General features: G+C 29.0%; 2 protein-coding genes across 2 annotated transcripts in view; both read right to left on the reverse strand.

Annotated features, from left to right (window-relative positions):
• Nucleotides 1-26,664, reverse strand: part of LOC113375118 (protein spire-like) — a 502,830-nt gene that overhangs the window by 13,305 nt on the left and 462,861 nt on the right. The gene's annotated exons all lie outside the window — the stretch shown is intronic.
• Nucleotides 9,438-26,664, reverse strand: part of LOC113378527 (protein spire-like) — a 100,179-nt gene continuing 82,952 nt past the window's right edge. Inside the window, exons 2-9 of the mRNA XM_026619068.1 lie at nucleotides 16,250-16,338; nucleotides 15,286-15,382; nucleotides 13,722-13,966; nucleotides 13,388-13,531; nucleotides 13,038-13,139; nucleotides 10,194-10,385; nucleotides 9,782-9,912; nucleotides 9,438-9,681 (exon numbers count right to left, since the gene is read on the reverse strand). Of these exons, the coding sequence (XP_026474853.1) occupies nucleotides 9,477-9,681; nucleotides 9,782-9,912; nucleotides 10,194-10,385; nucleotides 13,038-13,139; nucleotides 13,388-13,531; nucleotides 13,722-13,966; nucleotides 15,286-15,382; nucleotides 16,250-16,338 (1,205 nt within the window). The 3' untranslated portion in view covers nucleotides 9,438-9,476. The remainder of the gene's footprint in view (nucleotides 9,682-9,781; nucleotides 9,913-10,193; nucleotides 10,386-13,037; nucleotides 13,140-13,387; nucleotides 13,532-13,721; nucleotides 13,967-15,285; nucleotides 15,383-16,249; nucleotides 16,339-26,664) is intronic.

The following is a 26,664-nucleotide window of genomic DNA, read 5'->3' on the forward strand; positions in this document are numbered from 1 at the left end:
TATTAGTTGCGCTACGACATTTTGATATACTTTTAAGTTTTGAGTTTTGTAATTTTTCAGCGTCTAACTTTTTAACTATTTGATCCGCTAGTTCGGTTATTTGAACATCCTTGCACTTGTCATTTTTAGGTTTCCTTCTTTTGTATTTGTGAAAACTGTCTTCGCAAATTATTGATGGTTCAGTAGTATCAAACGTGTTTTGTTGGAAGCAACCGGAACTTGCAGATTTTCTAATATTTTTATCCTTACATTGAGACAGAATCGACGGATTAAACAATTCGTTATTATTTTTGTTATCGCGTCTTTTATAAGCTGACATCACATTGTTACTGGCGCTTTTACTTCTAGATAAATCTTTTGGAATAATTTTTCCAGCTTTTATCAGTTCCTCTTCCGTAACTTCCTTCACTTGGCGATCTTTGTACTTTCTGCCTTTGGGCCTTCGCCTTTTGTACTTATAAAAACTTTCCTCGCAAACGATCAAAGTTCCCGCACTGCAGGTTCGATAAATGTATTTCGGCTTTCGCGCGAATCCATTTTCCTCGTACAAAGTGAAGTCTTCGGCGCCGCTGGACTCGCTGGAAGAAGCATCACGAAAGCTGTGTCTGTTATTAATGCTTGCATCACTTCGTTCCCTTTTGATCTTTTGGGACGGTTTTTTACGCGGAAGTGAGTTTTCTTTGGCTACGTAAGTGCTTTCAACTTTTAAATCGTTTGTTTTTGCCGAGGATTTCACACTACTGTTGGATTTGTAGCTCGAGTTTTTGGAGTGTTTTCGACTACTCTCAATACTATCTGCTGTTAATTCGTTAACTTTCTTGGTTGATTTGCTGCTTTTATTAGATTTATAACTCGAATTTCTGGAACTATTCCTTCCATCGAAAACACACCCTGCCTCATTCGCATCAGCTAGAATTGTGCCCTCAGAATCCACTAACTGAATTCTTGGAAATATAATATTTGGTGAACTCTTAGATGTTGTTAATTTCCAATTCCAAAGCTTGGGTTTATTTAGGTTTAATCTAATAAAGTCATTATCGAATGTGTCCGATTCAATATTGTCAGTCACTGATATAATTGGATGACCGAGTTTCATTTTGTAGCTTGTTTATAAAATGTGAATGTATTGTGTAGTATTAATTCGAAATTGTGTGAATAAAGGTAACAGGTTAATCAAGTGTTTTTGAAATGAATTATATATTTTCTATAAAGGTGTATTTCTGACATACAATTGTTATTAATTGTGCATGTGCTCATATGCAACGAATATCAGAGTTACAATAAATCTGCTAGACACAAAGTATTTCACTAATAAACACAATATTTAAACGTCACTATTTTATCCTTGAAGTAATTATTTCGTTATAAAAATAGCACAGAATTTTTCACAACAAGTCGCCTAGAAATTTATGAATGGTTTTCGTTTCACTGCTATGGAAAATTATTAATAACAAAAATCTATAAGCAATTATGTAGGATTAACAATTAATTCCAGTTGTCGTAATAATTTCTAAAAAGATTCGATTTTATCAATTTTATTTTCGATTTCGTCATATAAATTTCGTTTATATCCACTTTTAACTTTTGCTTTAAATAACACCACAGTCACAATTCTCAAAATTATTAGCACAAAATCGTGAAATCAGCAATTAATACGTTTGTGATGGTTTCACTCGTTGTGGTCATTTGCTCGTTTATGTACAGAATTATAATGAATATATTAATATCGCAATATTCAAATATTGACATTAGTATGCTGTCTGAAATAATGTAATATGGTCGGATGTAGCCGTTAAACTATTTGATATAATGTAATATAAGGTCGGGTTATTAAAAAATACGATGATTTAAAAATGGTCGTGTTTGTAAAATTTCGAGAGTTCTGTACGAGCCGCGATTTGCCCGATAACTGTATTCCTTAGCGTGTCTCATCCTGGTCATTGGGACGAAAATAACTCCTGTGGGAACATCTGATCTGGACCAGAGTTCGCTAATCTGTCGCAATATTCGAGATTTTCGCAACGATGCGAATTTAATTATTTTCAAGATTTCAATATAAATTTACGTTTATGTGAAGTGTTTTACTTCCAGAATTAATTGAACATATGAATTTTGAAGTGAATTTCACTAAGAATTCCATTTAATTCTATTTAATAAAAACATAGTATTCATGATTTGTATGCATTGAAATAATAAAATGGAATAGAAAAAATAAAGAAGTAAAATGCATTGTATTTTTAGATCACTTTCAAAACTCATCGTTAAACAGATATCTAATACGTAGGTAATGATCAATAAATAAATTTAGGTTTCATTTTATTTATAAAAAGGCATACATTTTTAACAAAAATTAAATTGTTATCCAGGTGTTTAAAACTAATTATGTTAAGATATATAGATAGAATCTACAACAAAATTTTAGTTTTAATTTGTCGTGCAATTTTTTTCCTACCTGATACATTGTTGGTTATTTTACTGCTTTTGTTTGAAAAAAAAAACGGAAATGCATTTTTTTGGAAAACTGATGACAGTTTTTCTTTTGTGCCACAAATCTTGTTATTTTAATTATGTTAAGAATGTTAAGAAATAGAAACAAATGTTAGAAATGTAAAATACACTTATTGTTAGGGTAGAAAACCATCATGTACGTACATAGTTATACATATTTACTTTAATTTCAACAAAAGTTTAATTTTTATCCAAAATCATTGAATATTATATATATATATATATATATATATATATGTGTGTGTGTGTGTGTGTGTGTGTAGTTTCACTTTGATCATTTAATTATTTTCTCCTAGTAGATTCTTCTGGTATTATCTACTACTATCGAATCACAATGTTTTATTTTTCATATACTAAGAATCCTGCTCATTATTCTGTATAAACAGATCGCAAAATAAAATCAATAAAAAATTACTTTGTATATTATAAACAAAAACAAACTTTAATTCTGCACGAGAACTTCAACATTGCATTTTCCTCTGTATAATAATAGTTTTGATATTTTTTTATTTCTGTCAATCGCAAATAATTTGAAACTGAATCTAAAATCATGCTAAAACTATAATCGAAACGTATGAATTTAGGTACTAAACTTCTAAAAATATCACATTTTTATTGATACGCCAGATTAATAGACCTGAATGTATATGCCTACATCAAATTCTAGATTATACCTAATTATACATATATTCAACAAATACTATTCCTATTAAAACGCTTCTGAAACTTGTAAATCATTATTTATTTTACCATAATTATAATCGCTTGCTTCAATCAACCGCACGTCAATATCAAAGCGAAAATGCCAGGCGAACAGACGCTTTCCGGAGCGCAACACGCACATTGGCGCATATGTGTTGGTAGACGGGATGGCAAACCTTTTTATAACATAAAATAAGCAAGGTAAAATAAATAGAATATAAAATTCATCAACGGCTAATTTGAAATGTATTGCATCTAAAAATTTAAAAAAAATTGATCATACAATTAATGGGAAACCCTTCGTAAGAGATACATTGAAGATCGCAAAAAATAATTTATTAATTCGCTTGAATTTAAATCAAAGTAACCACTGTTCATCACTAATATTCACAAATGATCACAAAACATTTACTTTTCATTAAAAATCACTAATGCTTGTCACCTTGCAAATTATTATTGAATCTTTGTCTCTGATGAAGGCAAAATAAGGTTATGAATAAACTTTTATTTATGAGCGTTTGGAGAATCTTCATATAGAAAATATAAATATCTTTCATTATTTCTCGAACTCTCCATTCAGTAGATGACAATATCTTTTTAAATTACTTTGTGAAATAAAGGAATTCGAAAATCACCATCAAAGTTTAAGGCAATGAACAATATTAGGTTGTGAATAAGGAGAAATGTAGCAAATGTGAAAGTAGGTGAAATGTAATGCAACAAAAGATGTTGATTCAAATCGATGATAGAAAATACAATAGAATATAAGAACCAATTCTCCGATATATTAGAAATGTTATTGCAAAGCTTTGCTATAGTCCTATCTTTATTAATTGGTAGCAAAAACTGTCAAAAAGTTATGTATTTCTCATGCGATCAGGCGTTTCACACATAAAACCTAACTTCACGTATGTGTTATCAATGAGACATTAGAAAGGCGCACTTATGATAAAAACTATTTGATTTTTGTGCGTTTTGTAGGTCAGGTTTTATGTGTGAAACGCCTGATCGCATGAGAAATACATAACTTTTTGACAGTTCATACAAAGATATGACCGCAATATAGCGTTGCCATAACATTTCTATTTTATCGGAGAGTTGGCCTCATAATGTTATTTTATGTGGTCTATGTAGAAGATTAAAATTGCTAACATAGTAACAATAACAGCAAAAAAACTACTCATTATATATAAATGATGTAAAACTAATACTTTTATTTACATGATTATATAAAATTATTAACACCATTACATACTCGCGTTATTGCCAACATCGCATGTCAGCATATTTTTGCATTGGAACCCATAAATTTATTAGTTGCAGAACCCTGGAATTTTACATTTACTTGGGCGCGCTTGTCGAGAAATGCGTCTGTTCTCCTAATACGTCAGACGATTTTAAAGCAAATTTTATATGAAAAGAGCGTAAGAGAAATAAAACGAACGCAAGTTGCAGAATCAAGTACTTTTTTACTACCGATGCAAGCATGTATATGTTACATAAATAGCTTCAGCAAACGGTCTGAGGCCCGAGTATCTGCAGGAGATGACATGTAACTTTACTGCATCGATGTAACAAATTAAAATTAAAAGCATTTTTTTTTCAAGTAATAAATATTTTTATAGCATTTATCTAGGCGTAAAAAACAATTAATAGTAGCATTTCAGTTTTCAATACAATTTTGGAATTTACTAGGGTGCACTAGTGGATCAGACACCAGGGCCGACAGACAGATGAAGGAGCGGATGATCAGACAAGCAGACGGTGGGAAGACAGATAAACGAACGAAAGTTCTGGCGGAAGGACGAATAAATAAACTGTCGAGCTAACGAATAACAAAACTACGTTTTTTTCAATTTACTTTTTCAATTTTTGTCTTTTTTTTTCGTATTAAGATTTGCTAGGACCGTTTAGGTGTGGAACACTGTAAATAAAATACCCAATTATATTTGTTTTTTAACTTTTTAAAAATTTATGGCTAACGTTAACGATAATTAAAGATTATCGAATCAGAAGTTACACAAATACGAATTATTTTTTATATTTCTAGATAATTTAGTATAAGTTACGACAAGTAGAATATAGTTTACGTGAACTAAATTTGGCTAAATTAAGGCAACAACTATCAAGTTGTTCAACCGTTCAACGCAGAAGATCAGATGTCGCGGTGCACATTGGCCAAAGGTCAAAAGTTGCACTTTTATATTCGCTTTGTTATACAATTTTATTAATTAAGAATCTTTTATTTGAGAGTTTAAAAATGCGAGTTTTGCCAAGTTCTTCTGGCTCTTCGTTTTTCAGCGATCAATTTTTCAATTTACAAAATTGTATGGAAAAATTAGCTCATTATTTGGTTGAATAATATTGTTTAATTTTTTGTTAGGGGTCACTGGTTGAGATCTCAAAATTGGATGTGTATTATTATAGTCTCCGCCGACACAATTTTAGGCCCAAGACTTTAAGAAAATGTTGAAAATTATTTACCTTTAATATGGTAGAGATACAGGTAAGTTGTAAACTTCGACTAAGGTGACTTGTAAATAATATTCCTAAAAAAATAGTTGATTCAATCAAAAGAACTCTTTGCAAATTGCCACTTGATTGTGGAGTATAGTAGAACGAGTACAACAGAATTACGAAGTGATTTTTTTATGTTAAATTATTTATTTATGACTATAATATATTATATATAAAATAATATATATATATATATATATATATATATATATATATATATATATGTATATATATATATATATATATATATATATATATATATATATATATGTATATATAGATGTATATAAATTATTGCAATGCCCCTGAAAGGCTATTTTGTCATGTTTGAGATCTATAATCCCAAATGAAAGTCTTATATGATAATACTTTATATCAAGCTGGCCGATATTGGGACCAAATTCGCTGCTAATCTACAGTCTTACCTCTTTTTCCAATATTAAATCAATACAAAAAACCTTTCTATTCAAACGGTTTATTTTAGTTTAGTTATCGAAGGCAACACTCAAAGGTTTATCAATGGCACAGAACTGATATATCTATCCATGAAGTGATTACGGATAAAGAATACTGTTCAAGAAAAATATTACTGAAGAAGAAATAAGACTAATTAGCCGCTAAAACCCTCAACAAGAAAACGGTTGTAGGACGATTGTAGACTATGCCTAAAAAAGAAGTAGGATAATTACTATAAAAGATAAAAGTAATTCATTACCTTCATAATTTTACATACAGGTGTCCAGTACACTATCATAAAACAGAAAATATTACTAATTTGCCTAAACAATACATATGATATTGCACTGCAGTATTTGTAACATGGAACATTAGTTCGGCCACAGGTAGTCAACACCTATGAAATATACAAACATTAGTATTTAATTATAATTAAGTCATTTGCAGCTATGTAGCATTGCTTAAAAACATAGTACCTGGTGGAGTACTCTCTCAATGGCAGTTGGTTTGAAAAGTTGTCGCCCTGTAATGGTATTTAGAATAAACAATCCTTATAATTATAACTCATTTATTAAATTGTAATATTTGATAAAGATTCATAATTACCTCTACTTGATCTTTCGTAAGACATCTAAATCCAAACAACACCATCCAAACTAAAGTAGCCATTGTCTAAAATCAATTTCTGTATCACAGTAAAACATTAATGTTAATCTATTTATCCACAGCAGCAAAATTATAATTGAATCACATCCAGATTCATTTTGGTTTAAAACAAATCTGAAATAAAAAATAAGTTTAAACTAGATTATCATAATGCGATAAAACTAATGTACACACACGTATATGTAGGTAACTAAACACAATTATGTTATGATCATGAGTAAGATATTTGATAAGTCGCAGTATGAAATAAAACAGGTGGAAATAATTGCATGTTAATAAATGCAAAACTAAATCAATAAAACTATGCTTCAATGTTCCAGTCAATGACTACGTTTGCATCTAATATTGTTTGATCTAGTAACACTAGGTAAAATTCAATTATTCTCAAAACATTCTGGTATATTGTGATTTTAATGTTAAATAATAATATAACGCATAATTTTAAACTATTTCTTCATATGAAAATCATATCAACAGTGTTGGTTTTAAATACCAAAGAAATACAATCATTTCAATTCCCTCATTTATATTGTATCTAATAAATTTTATAAATAAAACAAAGAACAAACTTACTAACCAGGAGTAGCTCAGGTTTACTTTTCTCGGATATTGATCAAACTTCGCATGGTGACAGGGCTAATAGTCAAACCGAACAATTTAAAATAATATAAGCCTATGAGGAGTTTAATTATAAAAATTAATTGGAGTTTCGAATAATACGTACGCTTACATGATAAGAATAAGACTAAAACAACTGGATTATATAATTACTTTCTTTATTTATCTATTTAATTTTTTTATAATTTTTCTAATTTCCTTAATATTATTTGGATATATTTATAACATTAATATAATAACCTCTTACATAAAAGAATATATACTATATAGGATCTGGTGGGGGTGTCTTAGTAGTTTTTGAAAATGTGCATTAGCTTATTTGGTGGTATCTGTATGATTGTGTATGCGGCCAACGATTAATAATTTTGGGTGTTGCGATATATCATACATGTAATAAATATTACATAAAACATAACATATATAGTTTGACTCTGCGTATATATTATTTCTAACATTTGTGTATATGTATGTTCAAAGATAAATTTTGTGTTTTGTACTTGTGTGCATTACATATACATATAATTAAACATACATAATTTGGTGACTATATGAGATTTTAATAAAACACAAATACAGGTGAGTCACCAATATCAAACAATTATATACAAAATTCTGATTAAAACAAATAAATATGTCTTGAATAAACTGTTAGTGATATTATATTGATATCATTTCCTAACTTTACTGTACTTAATCACACTTCTTATGAAAAATTATACACACTCATCACTTAAATTTTAATGGTATATAGAATTAAAGTATGCCGTTTAAATAATTTATATCAGAGTAAAGGCGTTGTCTAAAGCATCCTCATAAGTTGGTAATCTTACCACTTACATATAATATTCATATCGTAATAATATACGAATTTATCTTAAAGTATCTTTGTGTATATGCATATGTACATTTTTGTATTGTATGCTTGTAACAACACGGTTTACATATGAATGTTTGGTTAATATATTTAAATGAAAAGATGAAGAACTTACAATGAACAATTAAATTAAAAATATAAAATAAATATAAACTAAAATAAATAATATTGGTTATGTACAATAAAGCATATAAATAGATTAAACTCCTATCCAAATTCACACTCTCAAACTCAAACGAAAATTGATATGCGTATTACATGATATACACCACTCTCACATACTCAAACAATAGACATTCACTTTATACTTACTATACAAATACTCAAATATACATATACATATACATATAAACATACACCCAACATGCATACATGCATATATACAGACATACAAACAAATGTAAAATCTGTTCCTGTGTGCGAATGTATGGTTCAATGTAGTATTTTTAATATATAGGGTTTGGCTGTTAATTATTGGTAACATTAATGTATATTACGTATTTTCTAGAAGTAAGAATTTTTTTACTGGTAAGGCTTATTGAATGCAGTTTTTGATCCACTCAAGACTATTTAGAAAAATTGACTTCAGAACAAATTAAGACTTCAAAACTGTATTTGTATTGTCTGCAAGACACTTAAAAATATTTTAGTTAAATCAGATTATCCTTCCAGGAATTGATTTCTCACCTCTGTTTAATTTTTGTAGAAAATCAAACTGGTGTTTTTTTGTGTTTGTTGGAAGTTTAGCTGACAAATAAAATATCTTTAAGCATAATATATAATCCAAACGTTCAAATTGTTGTAAAAATGCATATAATAGATAATATATTTGGATTTCTGAGTAAGTTTAGTTATATGTAAGTTCATACATGTATATTTCTATATGTATATGTGTACACATGCATGTGTGTGAGTATTAATGTATGGAAAAATCTATATATATACATACATACATACATGCATACATACAAATATATATATATATATATATATATATATAAATTTACGAATATAAAATAAAATAATGAGCATGATTTGACAACGTTGGTAATTATGTAATTAGACTTGTATCAATATAACTATATATGTTCATAATTTTAGTTTCATTAAGATATAATTAGAACGCAACCCCCAACTACGTGTTGTTGTCGGCCGTATTGTAAATGGGCGTTAAATCCAAAGTGAGATTTCGCAGTGTGTGGTTTCTAAGGGCTGATCTGGTCAGACGAGAAGCCCTGATAATTTCTATGACCAGGCTACGACAGTCGTGGCAGACGATCATCAATTCGCCTCTAAGACTTTCGGTCGTGCCGGAACGAGCACTGGTGTGAGACCTAAATCTAACAAAATAATTAAGTCAAATTTTAATAAAACATTTGATGATCGCAGATGATCACCATTGAATATTTACCAAACATTAGTATTTTGAAAAATAACTACCTTTGATCCATGGTCTGATGCCTAGGGCTCGTTGATTTCGGGCACTCATCTGTCGAACAGGTCATAGAATCTGGAGCAGAATTTCTACCCCTATTCGGACTGCATGGCGCACTACCGATTCTATCTTGGAACTAAAATACAAAGGTAAAACATAAGATGCAATCGTAAATCAGAAAAAAATATGTTTTACAGATTCAAATAAAATAAGCATATAGGTAAGCATATTCAGTTTCGATAGAATATCGAAAACGCTCGTGACTTTCACCAAAATTGCAGTCAGAGAATGAAAAATATGGATCTATTTCATGATACACTTTTTGCATATGTACATGCTGCATGTATAAGCTAAACCATTTAATTAAAAACATGTTCTATTTGATATTAATCAACCTCAACGAACAATATGTATTACCTTTCTTTCGTTTTCAGGAAGTAACAATCGGGCCATCAGGCGCCTCGGGAATGAGTCGTCCATTGGCATTCCTGCTGGATTCCTGTGAGGCGAGCACGGTGCCGTTGGAGGCAATGACGTGCAAGGGCTACAAACCGAAGGGCTCAAAAGCACTACTGGGACATTTCGAAAATGTTCTGTTGGTATTCGCATCTGGAAAGATAAAATTTATTTAGAACAGTTTACCTAATAAGGAATCACCAAAGAAGAGTTTGTAACATCATTTAAAAAAAGGTTTAGCCAGCCGTGGCTTAAGCAGTACGGACGTGGGTTAGCACAAACTAGTCCCGAATTCGATCGCAACCTTGCCCAAGCTCGATATCAAACAGTATGATATCAAATTTACAATTGAAGTTACAGATCTCAAATATACCCAGTAAACCACAAACGTAACATAAAGTTAAAGTAACGTAGCACAGAAGAAACGTTGTTATGTATTTTATGGTTACGTTAATAAAACGTAAATGTTACGTTTAATTGTAACCTTTAAACGTTAATGCATGGTTTTCTTCATAACGTAACCGTTCAGTTACAGTGTTTTGTAAGTTTAACATACAAAATGGACGGTGTGGTACAGCTGTTTCACAAAACTGTCAAAAAGATAGGTTACGTGTTCTACTCTTTTATGTATGCGAGACTCTATGCACGAAAATACAATTGAAAGTTATTCGTGACTCTATATATTTTACTTTTCTGTCTATGACTAATGGCTCTAATGGACGCTTCATATTGAAGATCTTTTGACAAGCAAATTATTTCATTCTTTTGAAGCATTTATTTAATCATTATTTATATGATTAATATTTTATATGATTAATGTAGAACGTATTAGTTATGCAGTGTGCAGTTAAAATGTTTAAAATGGAATCGATCAAGGTAAGTATAAATATAAAACATGTGTAAATTATTTTAATTTATATATTATTATAATAATGATTTTTTTTTTCAGTATATAGTTGGACCTTAATGGAAATTCTATTCGCGTACTTTGTTATTTGTAGATGTTTTCATCAAATGTATGTTTATCAAATAATAATTAAATTCTACAAAAAAATCATAACCTCAATGATTATTGCAATGTTGAGTCAAAAAGTTAGTAAAAATGAGATATACAAATACAAATTTAATATTTGTAGCCCCTTCAGTAACAATAATATAGTTCGGCTAAACAGGAATAAAAACTAATACAATGGTTTTCAATTGAAGAAATATAATGACTCAGAACATAATAAAGATATTTGCTCAAATAAAGAATATGAATGCAAAGTTAGAATATAAAATAATAATCCACCATCATCACGAAAAAATGATTTGAAGAAGAATAAAATTTTTTACAGCATTAAATGATGACACTCGTGTCATGTGTCATGGAATTGGTATACCCCATTATGATAGTTAGAGATGATTAGATGATTTAGTATTAATTTTTTATGATTTAGTTTTAGCAAAAATATGATTTAAAAGTCGGTGGATGAAATTTGGCTGAACTGACAAGAAACAATTAAGACAATATTTGAGCAATACGTTCATAAAGGAATTAGCTGCACTTTGTTAATAAATAATGAAAATAAATAGAGGTAATTAGAAGTATTGTTACAATTATAATAATAATCACAATATTTCCAAATCATAACCTTCTATTGTTTTTACTTCAGCAAAAATTTATTTAAAAATTCAGAGACTAAAATCTTCTTTATTGTCTAAAGTGTAATTCGATGAAGAATTAATATGTTTTTGGTATTGTTGAAAGGACTGCCTAGCTGTCAATAACTTGAAAATAATGAATATTTTTAGAGGTAATGTTACAAAAAATTTAAATCAATATTATCAATAAACAATTTGTAGAAATTGTTTCTAACCTGTTTGGTTCTGTTTTAGATACATTTACAAACAGAAAGCAGTGAAATGGTTTCAATTTGATAAACAAAGGTTGCCAAGGATTTTACACAAGACTTATTTTCAATGGTTAAAATTTTATAATCAAAATAAAACATTTAATTCCATCCTGTTAAATAGAAATTTGTTAGAATTGTTATTTTTTGTTTTAGATTAATCAAATTTTTAAAATCCAAATTTATATTCTGTAGTTTTGTAATTTTAAGTATATGTTATGTAAATTTTGTAAATTCTTAATTATAATATGAAATAAAATTAATATAAAAAATGGTTTCTATATTTACAGGAAATTTTATTAAATTTTTAAGTTACATCAAAGACACCTACACGTTAATTTAGTAATTTAGAAACCTAACAAAAACGAAACCGTTACGTTTTCGCGCAATTTGGAAACGTTACCTAAACGAAACCGTTATGTTTTCGCGTAACTAAACAGGCCGTTACGTTTTTGAGGCGGAAATAGATACGTCTGTGTGCCTCTTAGGTTACGTAACCGTTATGTTTTACGTATAATCTGTTACGTTCTATTAACGTTTTCATTACGTTTTGTGGTTTACTGGGTAATGTCGATTGAAAATCATCTTTCGCGGGCCTTCCTGAATCACATACAAGTCAACACTATTAGATACACGTATTATATATGCTTAGTACAAAGTAATATAAAAGAAGAGTGGTTAACCACTGGTTTGCTCTCTCAGAGAAAAATAACATGGATGTTAGCAACCACAGCCCAAAGAGCACGTAGTTCTGATTGCTAAATGATAAAAAAATTTAAAGAAAGGTTTGGGAAAATCATAGTCTGAATAAGAAGAGTAATATTTTTTCGCGTTTCAACAATTTACACAAACAAATGACATGCAATATTGAAGTTAACGTATCTTAAGAAAGGAAATATAGAATTTTGTTTACCTTTGAGTAGCATTTAGCGCAGACGGTTCTTTTGCACAACTTGCACCTCTGACCCCATGGACCGAATATTCCAAATCTTGTCTTTAGACACAAGAAACAAACCTAGACAAAAACATAAATAATTAAATATGGATTTTATCAAATTATGTTCTTACCATTCAAAATAATTTTTTTTTTCTAAAAGTAACAACTATTTAATAAAAGTTTTTATTGAAATTTTAATGTTCATAATAAAAATAATCATTAAATACAATTAATATAATAATATTTTGCAAGATAAAAGTTTTAAGTTGCAGCAATGAAAACCTGAATGGTACTTATGTAAAATAGTTTTTTATTTCTTAAAATACCTTTCGTTTTTCTGCATCGGCTTTTACTCTGCATTCGACTGGCAAACCTTCTAGTTCAGCCTTGGTTAACACAGAACGGATGTGAACAATTTCCTCCAGAGTTAACGACAAACGCTCATCCAGAGATATTGAATCTTGCCACTGCTTCTGGAACAAATTGTCAGTATTAATAAATTTACAAACAGAAATAATGGAAATAATATTCCTGTTTTTACACAAAACATCATTTCATATTGGGCAATTAATAGATATTGGGAAGAATGGATAACAAAATATTTTTGGATCTATATGTATTATTAATCTTCTATTACTATAGTTAAAAGCAATCAATTACCGATGGCATTAGCTCATCTTGAAGCGAAGTCGTCGACCAAGACATCCTATCGCGTTGATCGGCTACACTGCTACAACTGGTGACACCATCGGTGCAAATGGAAGAAGAATCTGCTGGTGGCTGGTTGGTCTGGCTAACGTTTTCTGTGTGAGCATCAGCCAACAGATCGCAACCCCCGCAAGCCACGATCGTATGACGTCGCATTGATGCACGCCTTGAAGAGCATTGCGTCGCAAGATCGTATGCTGGAGAAATAGAAAAATACATTAATGAGCATTGCCAAATGCAATAAATAATTATTATGAATTACAATACCACTTGGACATAAAATTTACCAAGAACTCCACGGTAAAAAGACATTTGCAGCTGATGATACAGATTCAGTATCATGAATGCGTTTTGTGGTTGCTATCACAATTTATATCTAACTGACAATCCATACAAAAATATAATACGACTGTTGAAATTATTAATGCTCAAATTGAATTATATAAATATTAATGTTTAAACCCAAAGGTTGAATCCAATATTAAATCACTACATATTTTGATATTTTTTTTAGATTCGTATGACAAAAAAAATGTGTTTGTACGAGTAGTACCTACTAAAAGTTATTGCAAGCAAAACACTGTACTCATTAATTGTTTTTACTCATTGATTCCACTAATGTACGTAATGTATGTAATGTATGTAAGTCTCTAATTTTAATATTTACATATCTTCAAGTTTTATTTTAATATTCTGCTACTTGCTATTTCTTAAGCCCTACTGAACAAAAATGTAAATTATCTTTACCGTCCTGGCTAATGAGAAGATCATCCAAACTGTCTCTAGAAAATAAACTTCTATTATACAAAGTAATAATAATTCCAATATGGACTTATGGGATAGAGCTATGGGGCTGCGCCAGCAAGAGTAACATTCAAATAATCCAGAGAGTCCAAAACAAAATTCTGAGAATGATCTGTAAGACTCCGTGGTTTATGACCAACCACATGATCCATAAAGACTTAAAAATTCCTACAGTAGCGGAAGGTATTAAAAACAGAAGTCTAATCTTTCAAAACAAACTGGATGCACACGTCAATCCGGAAATGCAAATAGTACAGACAGCCGAAAAATTAAAACGCTTGAAAAGAAAATGGCCCAGTGATCTACCGTCAACAACATAATTTTCTCTGTTTTGCACAGGAAAATTTTCAAACAAGTTACTTTTAATTATTATTTATTATTGATTATTGTTTTTATTATTAATACTATTATTTTAATTATTATTTATTCATTTATTTATTCTATTTATGTTCTTTAACTCTTTTTATTCTATTTTCTTTCTTCTTGATTTTGATTTTCAATACTATAACTTCTAACTTATAGATTGTATTGTAATCTGATTGTTAAAATTAGCAGAAATAAATAAAATAAATCTTTACCGTCTATTGAACTTTTCTGCTACCTCTAATTTGATAAAATATTGCAAACCACGTTTAAATATCCACCATAATTTAAATTGTAACCACAAAAATTTCAATAATACGTAAAAAATAATCTAGTTTTAATTATTTACCTGTGCGTTTCCATGGGTTTGTGGTATTGATGACGCTATCTCTTGGCGATTCAGGTTGGGAATCATTCTCATCATCATCATCGTCGCTATCATTCATCTACAAAAGGCAAAATTAAATTAAATATTGAAGAAAAAAATATAAATATAAATTACTCAAATCAAAAGTTATTTGATTGGAATTTCATTCCCTCATATGAAAAACGATACAGTATAATATAATATTCGCATTCATTTGAATATATGTCCTGAATTACAATTCATGATAAGCTTAAGTAAATATAATAATTAAATTCTGAATCATCACAAAATTCTTTAATTGAAAATGAAAAAATATTTAATAGAAGGTAATGTGTGGCCAGCAATTTTTTTTATATTTTATTTTATTTTTATATATAGTGTATCTTGCATCCATCCCCAACTCGAACAACCCCTAGAAGTATTCATAATCACAAAATATCTAAATTATAAGACCAACAGTTTTTCAAACATTGTCTTGAATAAAATAGTTTTATCAAAATTTTACTGTATTGTGTGTGGTTTAAAATTATATTAACATTATAATAATTTATATTTTTTTTAAATTTTGTTTTAATTTAATTTAACCTTTCAAGAATATCATTGAACTTTACTGTCAAGGAACAAAATTTGGCCGACAATAATAATATTTCAATTAAATTCACAAGTTGGTCCATTTGAAGTGGAAGCATTTTTGGTTTTGAGGGTACGTTACAGCTATTTTTTGAAAATGATATGGCGTTGAAAATAATATTAATGACCACCCTTTGGCTTTGATACCAAATGGGGTTGCTCGGTACATTCACTTTAAATTGCTCACTCACCCTGTATATTGATCTCATGAATATAATTTACCTCAAAAAATATTTTTATGTTGTAGTAGAGTTTAATAATTTACCTGATACTATATATAAAGTTCATTATATTAATAATTAAAATTTATATTCACCTGCAATATAGAGAAGTCAGCTTTAATCGGCCTTCTGACCGGCCGCACACTGTTTGGTCCACTTGCGAGCCCATCGCGTTTGAATGCAGCTGTAACAAATAGGATAATGTTAACTTCAATGCTAAATTTCAATAAAATAATAATTATATTTTATATCGAAACACATACAGAATATAGTATTACATAAACTGCGGTTTGTTCGTTTTAATATTCATAACTGAAACCGCAGCTTATAGATATTACTTAAATAATGAAAAGCTCGGCAAACGTAGAACTGGTTTGAATAAAAGTTTAAATAACTTTATCAAGAAAAGTTTTGTTATACAACTAGTGTTTTAGCGAAATTAAATGGATGCACTTACTGAAGTCAAATATTTAAACAAATTCATATATTGAAACAAAGTAGTTAACTTTTTTGCTAGTTTTATGAAAGACAAACGAAGTATCTTCTATTTTGCAAATGGTTCGATACACGTCCTAGCATCCCAATAATTAAACTGTCAAAAGCCTTAATTACTGAAATCGAAGAATCATTTGTTATGACTTAAGCCTTAATTACTGAAATCGAAGTATCATTTGTTATACATGAGATAGTATTATTTACTGGATAATAAAGCAGCATTTTCCTAACATTTCATAAACTTTGCTCATTACAAAGTGAAGTTATTGACGTTTAGTTTTCTTATGATGTAACTATTTGATTAATAGACAAATTAGAAAATAAGATATTATCAAGAAAACCATATTATTTTATGGCATAAGTCAGTTAAATGCAATTTTTTATCAATCAAATTAAACTGTTATAGAGCGATCTAACAAGCTCGTTGAAGAAGCTACCAATTTCTTCCAATTTTTACAATACAATAAGATCATTCTTGAAGTCCAGTCAATATTCTGAATATAAAAAATAAACAAAAACTCATCACTTTTAAATGTATTTTGTTAGATAAGAAGAATACGATAAAGATTTACATTTTAATATCAAAAAGATTACACTGGAAAACAATGAAGAAGATATTATATATTTCAAAAATTTAAGTATAATTGAAGTTTTATTTAAGCCTCATTAGACTCAAATTATATATGCTATAGAAGATTTTCATGAAACCTAAACGCTTAAATGGAAGTTAAGTTTTGACGGAAACAGAGCATCCAATTTGAATGATTCAAAAAACATTCAATTCGAAGACGTGGTGATTAGTTTTTGGCAAAAACAGGCCTAACTGCTTTAGAGATAAGAAGCTAAAAATCTAAAAGTATAAAAAATAACAATTTTTGAGAGAACAAAGCATCCGGTTTATCAAGAAGATATTGTATATTTTAAAAATTTAAGTATAATTGAAGTTTTATTCTAGGCTTATTACTTTAAAACTATATTATAGCAGATCAAAACCAAGTAATGAATAGTTGATTAATGATGATATTGAACTACAACAATTCAAACCGAATCCGATCTCTTTGCAAATACTTCTGTTAGTTATTTTATAAAGATATGCACAAAATGAACTTGAAATGCATTATTCTAAGTCTTTTTATCGATACAATTTGAACAAGAGTGAAACTCAGGGAAGTAATTGTAAATAATATGGATTGCGCTGAGTTGATCGATATTCTTATCCAAGATATAATCATTCTGAACCATAACAATAATTCGCTTTCACTTCGCATTCGATTAAATTTATTTTGTAGGACAAAAGCAATTGTAGCATAAATATATTTTATGTTATAAAAAACAGATTACACACTCATTCTAAACAGCAGGTATCATTTATATATATATATATATATATATATATATATATATAAAAGACATGTTAAAAACAACTGTATGCATAACTGAGTATTTCGCTTGAGAGAATGAATGAATTTACGATTGGATACTATTTTTCCAGTTTAAATAAACCAGTCAAATTTTTAAATTTAATTGGGAGATTTAAAAGATCGCCAGACTATAAGTAACTAAGTTATAGAAAGTAAAATTTTCAAAACTAACGTAAAAAATTAACACTACATAAACAGTTTAAAATGTAGGAATAAACGTTTAATTTGTTATATTAACCCTTTCCACTCGCGCATTCCGGCATCCAAGTGGAAAGGGTTAAAGGTATTTGTTTGTCATATATTTTAGGGATTATGTGCGAATTCTGCGGCAACAAGTGCCTTCTTTCTAAAATCTGTGAAAATGTTTATTTTATTTTTACACATAAAACTGTATGTTATAAATGCGCATCACAAAGATGCAGTTATCATAACATTCTTCCTAGTTTTTTTATATGTAAAATACGGCTGATCATACAGAAAATATATAGTATTTTCACAGTTTTCAGTACCAAGAAATAAGAATAAGATAGCGTTGCCATAACAACGGTATGTTACCGGCTATGTTACCCCAGAATTGGCCCCTTAATCCAGTGAACAGTAAATTCGAATTTGAAATATTTATAACTATTTATAGTGATCTGGCCGAGATGAAAATTTGGTCTAACAACCACCGGTTCCAAATTTGATATCCACCACGGCTAGCTCGATATCAAGCAGTACATATCAGAAATTGACTGGAGATTAAAAATATAAAATATAATGCCTAGAGAAAATAGCTTTTCGGTGTAATAAAAATCTCATCACTATTAGATACAAAATCTAATAAAAATCTAATAAGATAGAGATGATTGGTGAACTACTAGATTGCATTCTAACAATACTAGGTAATCACATCATAAGAGCTGATGAAACAAATTTAGTTCTGATTGTTGATCAAACAAAAAAATAGATATCTCAGACATTTGTAGTTTAATTTAACGCCTAAAAACGACACAATGCCTTTCAATTATCATTGTTGGTCCAAGATTTTAGTTTCTTGTTGTGATATTTTCGAGATAAGTGATTCATATTCAAAGAATATTTAGATCGCTATGATTGACGGATTAATGCACGGCAAAATAAAAACAAATTAGTAGAGCATGAACATATTCTTAATAGACAAAAAATGTCAAAAACAGCTACACGCCGTGACTGCCAGAACGAATGACACGTACGTGGGTTACCATTGTATTTGGGGGGTCTACCGTACCATTCCAAGATCTTCAGTTACCTCGAAGATAAAACAAATATTCACAATACAAACAAATATTAATTAAAATATTATCTTTTTGAAAATGATGACTTATCAGTTTATACAATGGGTAATAAAACAATATTATCATAGTTCTAGCCTTTAACAAAATATTTAATTTAATTCTCCCCGGTTTATATCAACACGCGCTAGAAATTCTGAATAATAATAAATATTTGCTTAGTTATGATAATAATTGTATATATATAATGTTATTAATAAACTTTCATTGGATAATTAAATAAACGTTGGGTGTTTTTGTTTACATGAGATGTTATTTATGTTAATCACATATGGTATTATTACATACAATGATGTAATGTTGGTATGATTTTTCTTATCAATGTTTGTTTTAAAATAAATGACCTTTCAATATTGGTTTATATATTATCTACAAGCACGCCTTAAGATGTAACAAGTGTCATTAAATATTGAAAAGATACAAAAAACATTAGATTATCCGGAGTGATTAATTTTAAATTATTTTCTAACTAAATTTTGCATACAAAACCAATATTTTTCCTTTTCATTCCATTAAAATATTCTTCTATTTTCAACAATGATTTAAAAAGATTCAGAATCTCATCTTGGGCAATCTTGCCATGAATACGGTATGCAATTTAATTTACTAAATAAGAGTTTTCAATCTACTTGCTTATTCTGATTTTTTTGACTGATTTTTGCATAATTTTAAATATTCCCAAAAAATTAAGTTGGAAATAAATAAAAACGCAAATTTATATGCCTAAGTTTAAAGATTGATCGTTATCCTTAAATCAGGCATAATATAACAATAGTTGACCAGTACAAGTTGAGACTTCACCCAATATTTTAAATTAATTTACATTCAAAAACTATTTGTAATATTCAAATATGTTAGGATTTTTGAATTTTCTGTTTCGAAAAAACCAAAATACTGTTCTTTAATTTAATAAATATTTAATTTGAAGGTTTTTCCTACTTATAAAAGCCCCTGAACCATAGACCTTATACTACATGGACTGCTAGCCGAGCGCAAAATAAGTGCTCAAACATAGAAAGAACTGTGACGTCACGTGCTGAGCGTACATTGTCGACGACAATCGCGGACTTTCCCGATTGATTAAATGTCATATGACATAAGTTTTAATTTAATAATATAATGGCAATTGTGATAGCTGATAAGTTTATAAGAAGTGATATTAATAATATTTCTCCTGTGGAAAAAAATGTACATAAAATCGAATCCACCTGTTAAAATCGGTTTATTTACTATAAGGTCTATGTTAGACACGCAACATATGGCATATGTCATTTGATCAATTGGGAGAGTCCGCGATTGTCGTCGGCAATGTTCGCTCAGACATGTGACGTCACATACTCTTCTATGTTTTGAGCACTATATACAACGGAAAACATATGGGGACTAGCAGTCCATGTAGTGTAATGTCTATGCTCCCAACTCTTGTATGTAAACACACAAAATAAAAGTTTAATTCAGCTCAGATGTTTCTAACTTTATAATATATAGTCCCACAAAAACACAATATTTTGGATAAAATAAGAAGAACCTATAGGCATTCGAATAACGCTAATTACAAGGTGTCCAAATAACCGCACTTCCAGAAAATCCAAACCGGACAGATATGTCAACTTTTTCATGCATTAACAAATAATTATTTATTATTTAATTATTTATTATAAACAATATAGTCCAGACCACAATGAATAAAACCACATAAGTTGTTTTTATATATCTTTCACGGTTACGACAAAAAGTGAGTTTGAAGAAAGCGGCCCAAATTGGCCAAATGATAGAAAACAGGTAAATCGATTTTTTAAGAAGTCCTTTGAAAAACCAGAGCGAAGCCAATTTAATATGGTATACGCTTTAGTTCGGTTAACTCAATCATCATTAGCTACCATTGCTTAGTTACCAATTATTTATTATGATAAAAGTATGGTTAACAGATTCTTATGATTTCCTCTGTTCACCTTTTGATGCATTTTGATACCATATGATACATAGGTATATGCAAATTTAATCATGTAATAAACGTACAAAATATAAACTTGCATTATGATCTTGTAAGTTCCTTACGAAATGACATTTTACATGATACCGGCCATATAAATTCGCGCTCAAACTTTATGTTACTGTAACAACAACAACAAGTAGTGCAAGTAGTAATCAGCACGCTTTGCTTATGAAACCTCGTTATGATGCAATATAATGTAATTCACTAGTTTGTCTGCTTTTCATGGAAAATCAAGCATCATGTAGGTAGGTACATGACTTCATAGCAGAATATTCGTTACAGTCTCTACAACGAGAGCAATTCTCAACCATAGGAATTATTAATGTAATAAAACAGTTACTTTATGGAGATTAATAATAAAATTTAATGGTATCCTGTGTTGACAAATCATTAATGGAAAATTTATTATAGTAACTTGGATAGTTTTAGGAATAGTTCCTCAAATTTATAACATTTTGTAATGTTTTTTTAAGAAGAATTCAATGATTAACGCCATGGCAATAAGCGGAGTTGCATTGAGAAAATAATAACGGCAATCTGAATACAAATGATTTCACTCGTCTGAGTACAACAACAAGTTATATAATAATAAATTGACACAAAGTAATATTTCCGATCGATCCATATAAAATATGATGGTTGCGAGAAAAACAATGTATCGCAAAATATTTGTGTCTCTTAAAAATCCGGCATTGGTTAACTTGTTTCAAAGTTTTTTCTCTAATTTTAAGCTTGTTAGGTTAATTTGCGAATCGGCTCGTTAATCAAAATACCTTAAGAATATGCTAAAAATTACATGGTTAAATCCCTTTTGTCTGTTCGACAATCACCTGATGAAAATAAAAACTTGCCAAATCTATTAAAAATTACAAAAAATTTAATAAATCAAATATAATCAAGATAATTAAATAATTGTTTAACGTCCCGGAGGGTAAGTTATAGTAATCGCAAAAAAATCGAAAATTATTCTTTTTATATATCTTTGCGTTTCTGAAAAACATTTTGGGAAAATTGATGTATGTGTGTGTATGTTGATACAAATTTTCGTCGGCAATTTTGGAAGCACGGATCAACCGATATAAATGATTAAAAAAACATTCGATTCGTATTAATGGGAGAACGCGATGATTAGTTTTTTGCAGAAATAGGTCCAGCCATTTCGAAGATACGAGGCAAAAAATGGCAGTTTTATTTTTTAGAGAACTGTGCGTCCGATTTGAGAGATTTAAATAACATTTCGCTTATGAAATGAAGAACTAATCATTTTTCGAATAGAAGGTCCAGCATTTTCAGGGATCAAATGAAGAATTAAAATAAAAGGCCATTTGGCGGTCAAAAATGATCATTAGACATATACGCAACAAAGTATCAGATATTTTATAGAAATTTTAGTAATAAGTACAAATTTTGTACTGTATTTTGATATTTCTATGGGTTCCGTACCAAGATTTCGAAGTTTTCAAAATACCCGACAATCAAATGGTTTCAAAGTTTTCAAAAACATTTAAATTACTGTACGGAAAGTTCTAGTAATTTGCCTTAAGGCTAGTCCATGTTTCGCGATGTATATATATCATAAAATGTATAGTATCATAAAATTCAATGATTTAAGCTCCAAAAACGTTCACTGGCGAATTTATATTTGATCAAGCCGTATTATACTGGCTTTAAATATTTTATAGATCTGCAGCAGCAGAAAAACGATTCCAATGAATCTGTTCTTGATATGAGCATGAACGAGGAAGATGATGCATGTTTTAGTAGGCTGAAAATTTAAAGCATCGATAGAAATCATGAACATAGCTTACCAAATAAACAACTGAAAATTGGTAAACCCATTGCCAAGATGTGGATGTAAAAAATGAAAAGCTTTTTATTTTGCTCCTAGTCGCTTGAAATTATTACACGCAGTAAAAAAGGCAAAAGACGAGAATATGGTGAGGATTGATGTTGAATATTTCATATAATAATAAAAATACAAGATAATAATAAAAAGTATGTCGTCGTTTATTAAATGTAGAAACAGTTCTACAAAGCGTACACGCACTTTGCAATCAATAAAAATTTAATACACTATTTAATTACAGTAGAAAACAAATTACCACGAAGTCATAAACGGCGCGTTAGTTAGATATATGCAGCAATTAGTGTTCTATAACTAAAAAGATATTTGATATTGCAAATGTAATTTTCGAACTAATAAATTAATTAAAGATTAGGCTGATAACGAACGAGCAATATAATTCTAGAACTTTAATAAAACTGTAGTCGATATGTTAATTACAATAATTCTTGGTTACATTCATTCCTGTATTTATATTCTGTCTACTAACTCACCGGCTGCCTTTCAGTGAAACAATTTAATTATTATTGGCATTTAATGTGGTTGAACAGTAGAACATGTAATTTGGTTTCCGTGGTATATAGACTCATATATCGTTTTTGCCATTACTTTCACACTAATACGATTTGAAATGTAAAATTATTGGTTCGATAACGTTATATCACGGAAAAGTCATAAGCAACATGAATGTGAGATAATATCTCAAATGTTATATATTGGATAATTTTAGTGTGTTTATTCATTAGAGTGGATTATGTTGTAACAAATTAGAACGAACAATCAAACACGAAATAGAATCATTATAAAGATATCTGTTACCATTAGAAATTCACAGTGCTGATGTACACATACGCCTAGACAAAGATGTTTCGGTTATAAATATTTTCAATATGTTTATTTGCGTATAAAAAATGTATATTGTTGGTAGATTTTAGGAACCAAATTATATCATTCTAGATCAAAACTGTCGATGTACAATAAAATTTTATTATACAAAGTTATCCTCAAACCAGTTTGATGTATGGCATCCATCTATGGGATGCTGCTAAAGTCAGTAACATACAAATAATGCAACGATTTCAAAATAAAATACTCAGACAAGCAATATCCGCGCCAAGGTATGTACCGACATGGTTAATTCACCAAGGCACCGATACACTCACAATCAGTGAAGAAATTAAAAAGAGTGCCCTTAATTTCAAGAGTAAAATTGACCATCATCCAAACGAACTGATAGGAAGTCTTTACAACACCACACATTATATAAGATTTAAAGAATGCAATTAATAGATCTAACACATTAATAATAAGTTGTTCTACCATATTATTTATGATAGGCGTGTGTATGTATGTGTATATGTAGTCTGTGTAATGTACTTTGTTTATAATTTCTTTATTATACCAAAATTTAATTAAAATATAATTTAGAACATTAATAAAAGGTGAACCACTGGGTTTTCCTTCTATGTTATTTGTCAAACTAATTACTCAATGTCTTTCTATTTAGACAGATTGTAATTTATAAAAAAATAAATAAAATGATATCATTCAGAAGTATTAGAAAAAAATCAAATGATGTAACTAGTCGTAAGTGTTACATGTGGCCAATTTAATGGCGTAGATAGAAACACATCAGTTCCTGTATTCTTTTCTCTACTATATTAGAAATATAAATTATGACAGAAACAGCTGCTTATTGCTCTCGATATTTCAAAGAGCATCATTTATAAAAATAAAAAAAACATTTCCTAAGACTAGCCTTGCTATATCCGTTCTCAAAATATATTACAATCATACGGTTTCAAGTGCAAAAAAATACAATTAAATTATTAAACTTGTCTATAAAATTCTTATCAAACAATAGCCACCCAATTAAAAGCTGAATTCGTGTGAAAGAACTTTTAGTAAAATCGCTTACCGAACTATAATTATATGTAATTATAAAGTAAACGTCAATAGAACTTTCAAATATACCTCTTGTAAGCTGACAATCAGTCATTATTGTTCGCGTTGAATGAGAACAAATTAGACCTGTCCCAGCAGACAAAATGTTCGATATTTCATATGTAGTACCAAAAATCACAGTTATAAAATTTTATTAAAATATAATAGCAAATATATAACTTTTATCAAATATTAAATATAATTATTCATAATAAATTGCGAGTAAAATGACATTTAAAAAATCAGAGCTCATGCGATACATGCGAAATGTCACAAAAATTCATTAATTTATCACATCAATTGAGAAAAAGTAATGACAAAACATTTTTATTAGTAGGTAGAAATAATTCATTCTGGGTAAAATAGAATCCCAACATTTGCAAATCAAAGAAAAATTTGCATATAGATTAAAATACATGGAATACTTTGGAAAAGTTGAAACCAGAGGGTTCAAAAGGGTATTTAATATTGTAATCAAAAAGTAGCTGAATGTTGATAATAATATATATATTTCTGGGAGAAAAATGCATTTTCGGTTTGAGCTGTAAATTATCGACCACAATGTTTCAAATCTGTCATGTAAAAAATATATTTTATGCTAACGCTGTCTTTGTTTTTTGCTTTCAGTTACGGTTTCAACGTGTTAAATATCTATATTAACACACAACGTGTTAAATATCTATATTAACATATCTAGTTTACAATTATGTATGAAAACATTATTATTTCTATGCACATTTGTAGATAAAGATAAAGTAATTTATTTTCTAAAATTGATTTTGCGGTATATTTGCTTACATTACAATTTAATATTTATTGACTGCTATTTTTATTTAGAAAGAAATTATTAACCCATGAATTATGTGGGGAGCTAGAGGATTTCTGTAACGGGGGTAACTAGTAACATGCGTTTTCTAATATGATTTTTAACAGCATTACATTATTATTTTGTCTCTATAAGACATGTAAATATGCATAATATTGTCCTGCATAATATTGGCCAACGCAATAAACAGAACTGTGCAGGTCCGTCATTTTTGATAGATAATATAAAATTGATCTATCATAAAATTTCGGTTTGGGTTATTATTATTAATTAATTTTAAATTTAATATATCTTATTTCGTTTAAAATGTATCTCTCTTTGACAATGTGTAAACATTTTTGTGATTGCAAAATTAAAAAAAAAAAGTCATTTTTGTTAGTTTTAAAGAATCACACACGAGATTAGTTGAAATAAAGCCTTGGGGTTAGTTGTAACAAACAAGAATTATATAAAGATTCAAGCGAAGGAAATTGAATGGAATAAACAATTTGTAAAATATGGGCACATGTAAATAGTGTTACAAGAAACACTGTAACTTTTGAATTTAAATATGATATTAAATATAGTTTATGTTGATTTGATAAAAATGTATATTACGAAGAACATTATAAATTTTATTATTATTTTATTATTTATTATTAGTATTAATAGTTTGCGTTGGTGTATAGAAAG

Source organism: Ctenocephalides felis, unplaced genomic scaffold (assembly GCF_003426905.1).
Source record: "Ctenocephalides felis isolate EL2017-DRISC unplaced genomic scaffold, ASM342690v1 CF-g0.4_SCAFFOLD_01886, whole genome shotgun sequence".
Classification (NCBI taxonomy): domain Eukaryota; kingdom Metazoa; phylum Arthropoda; class Insecta; order Siphonaptera; family Pulicidae; genus Ctenocephalides; species Ctenocephalides felis.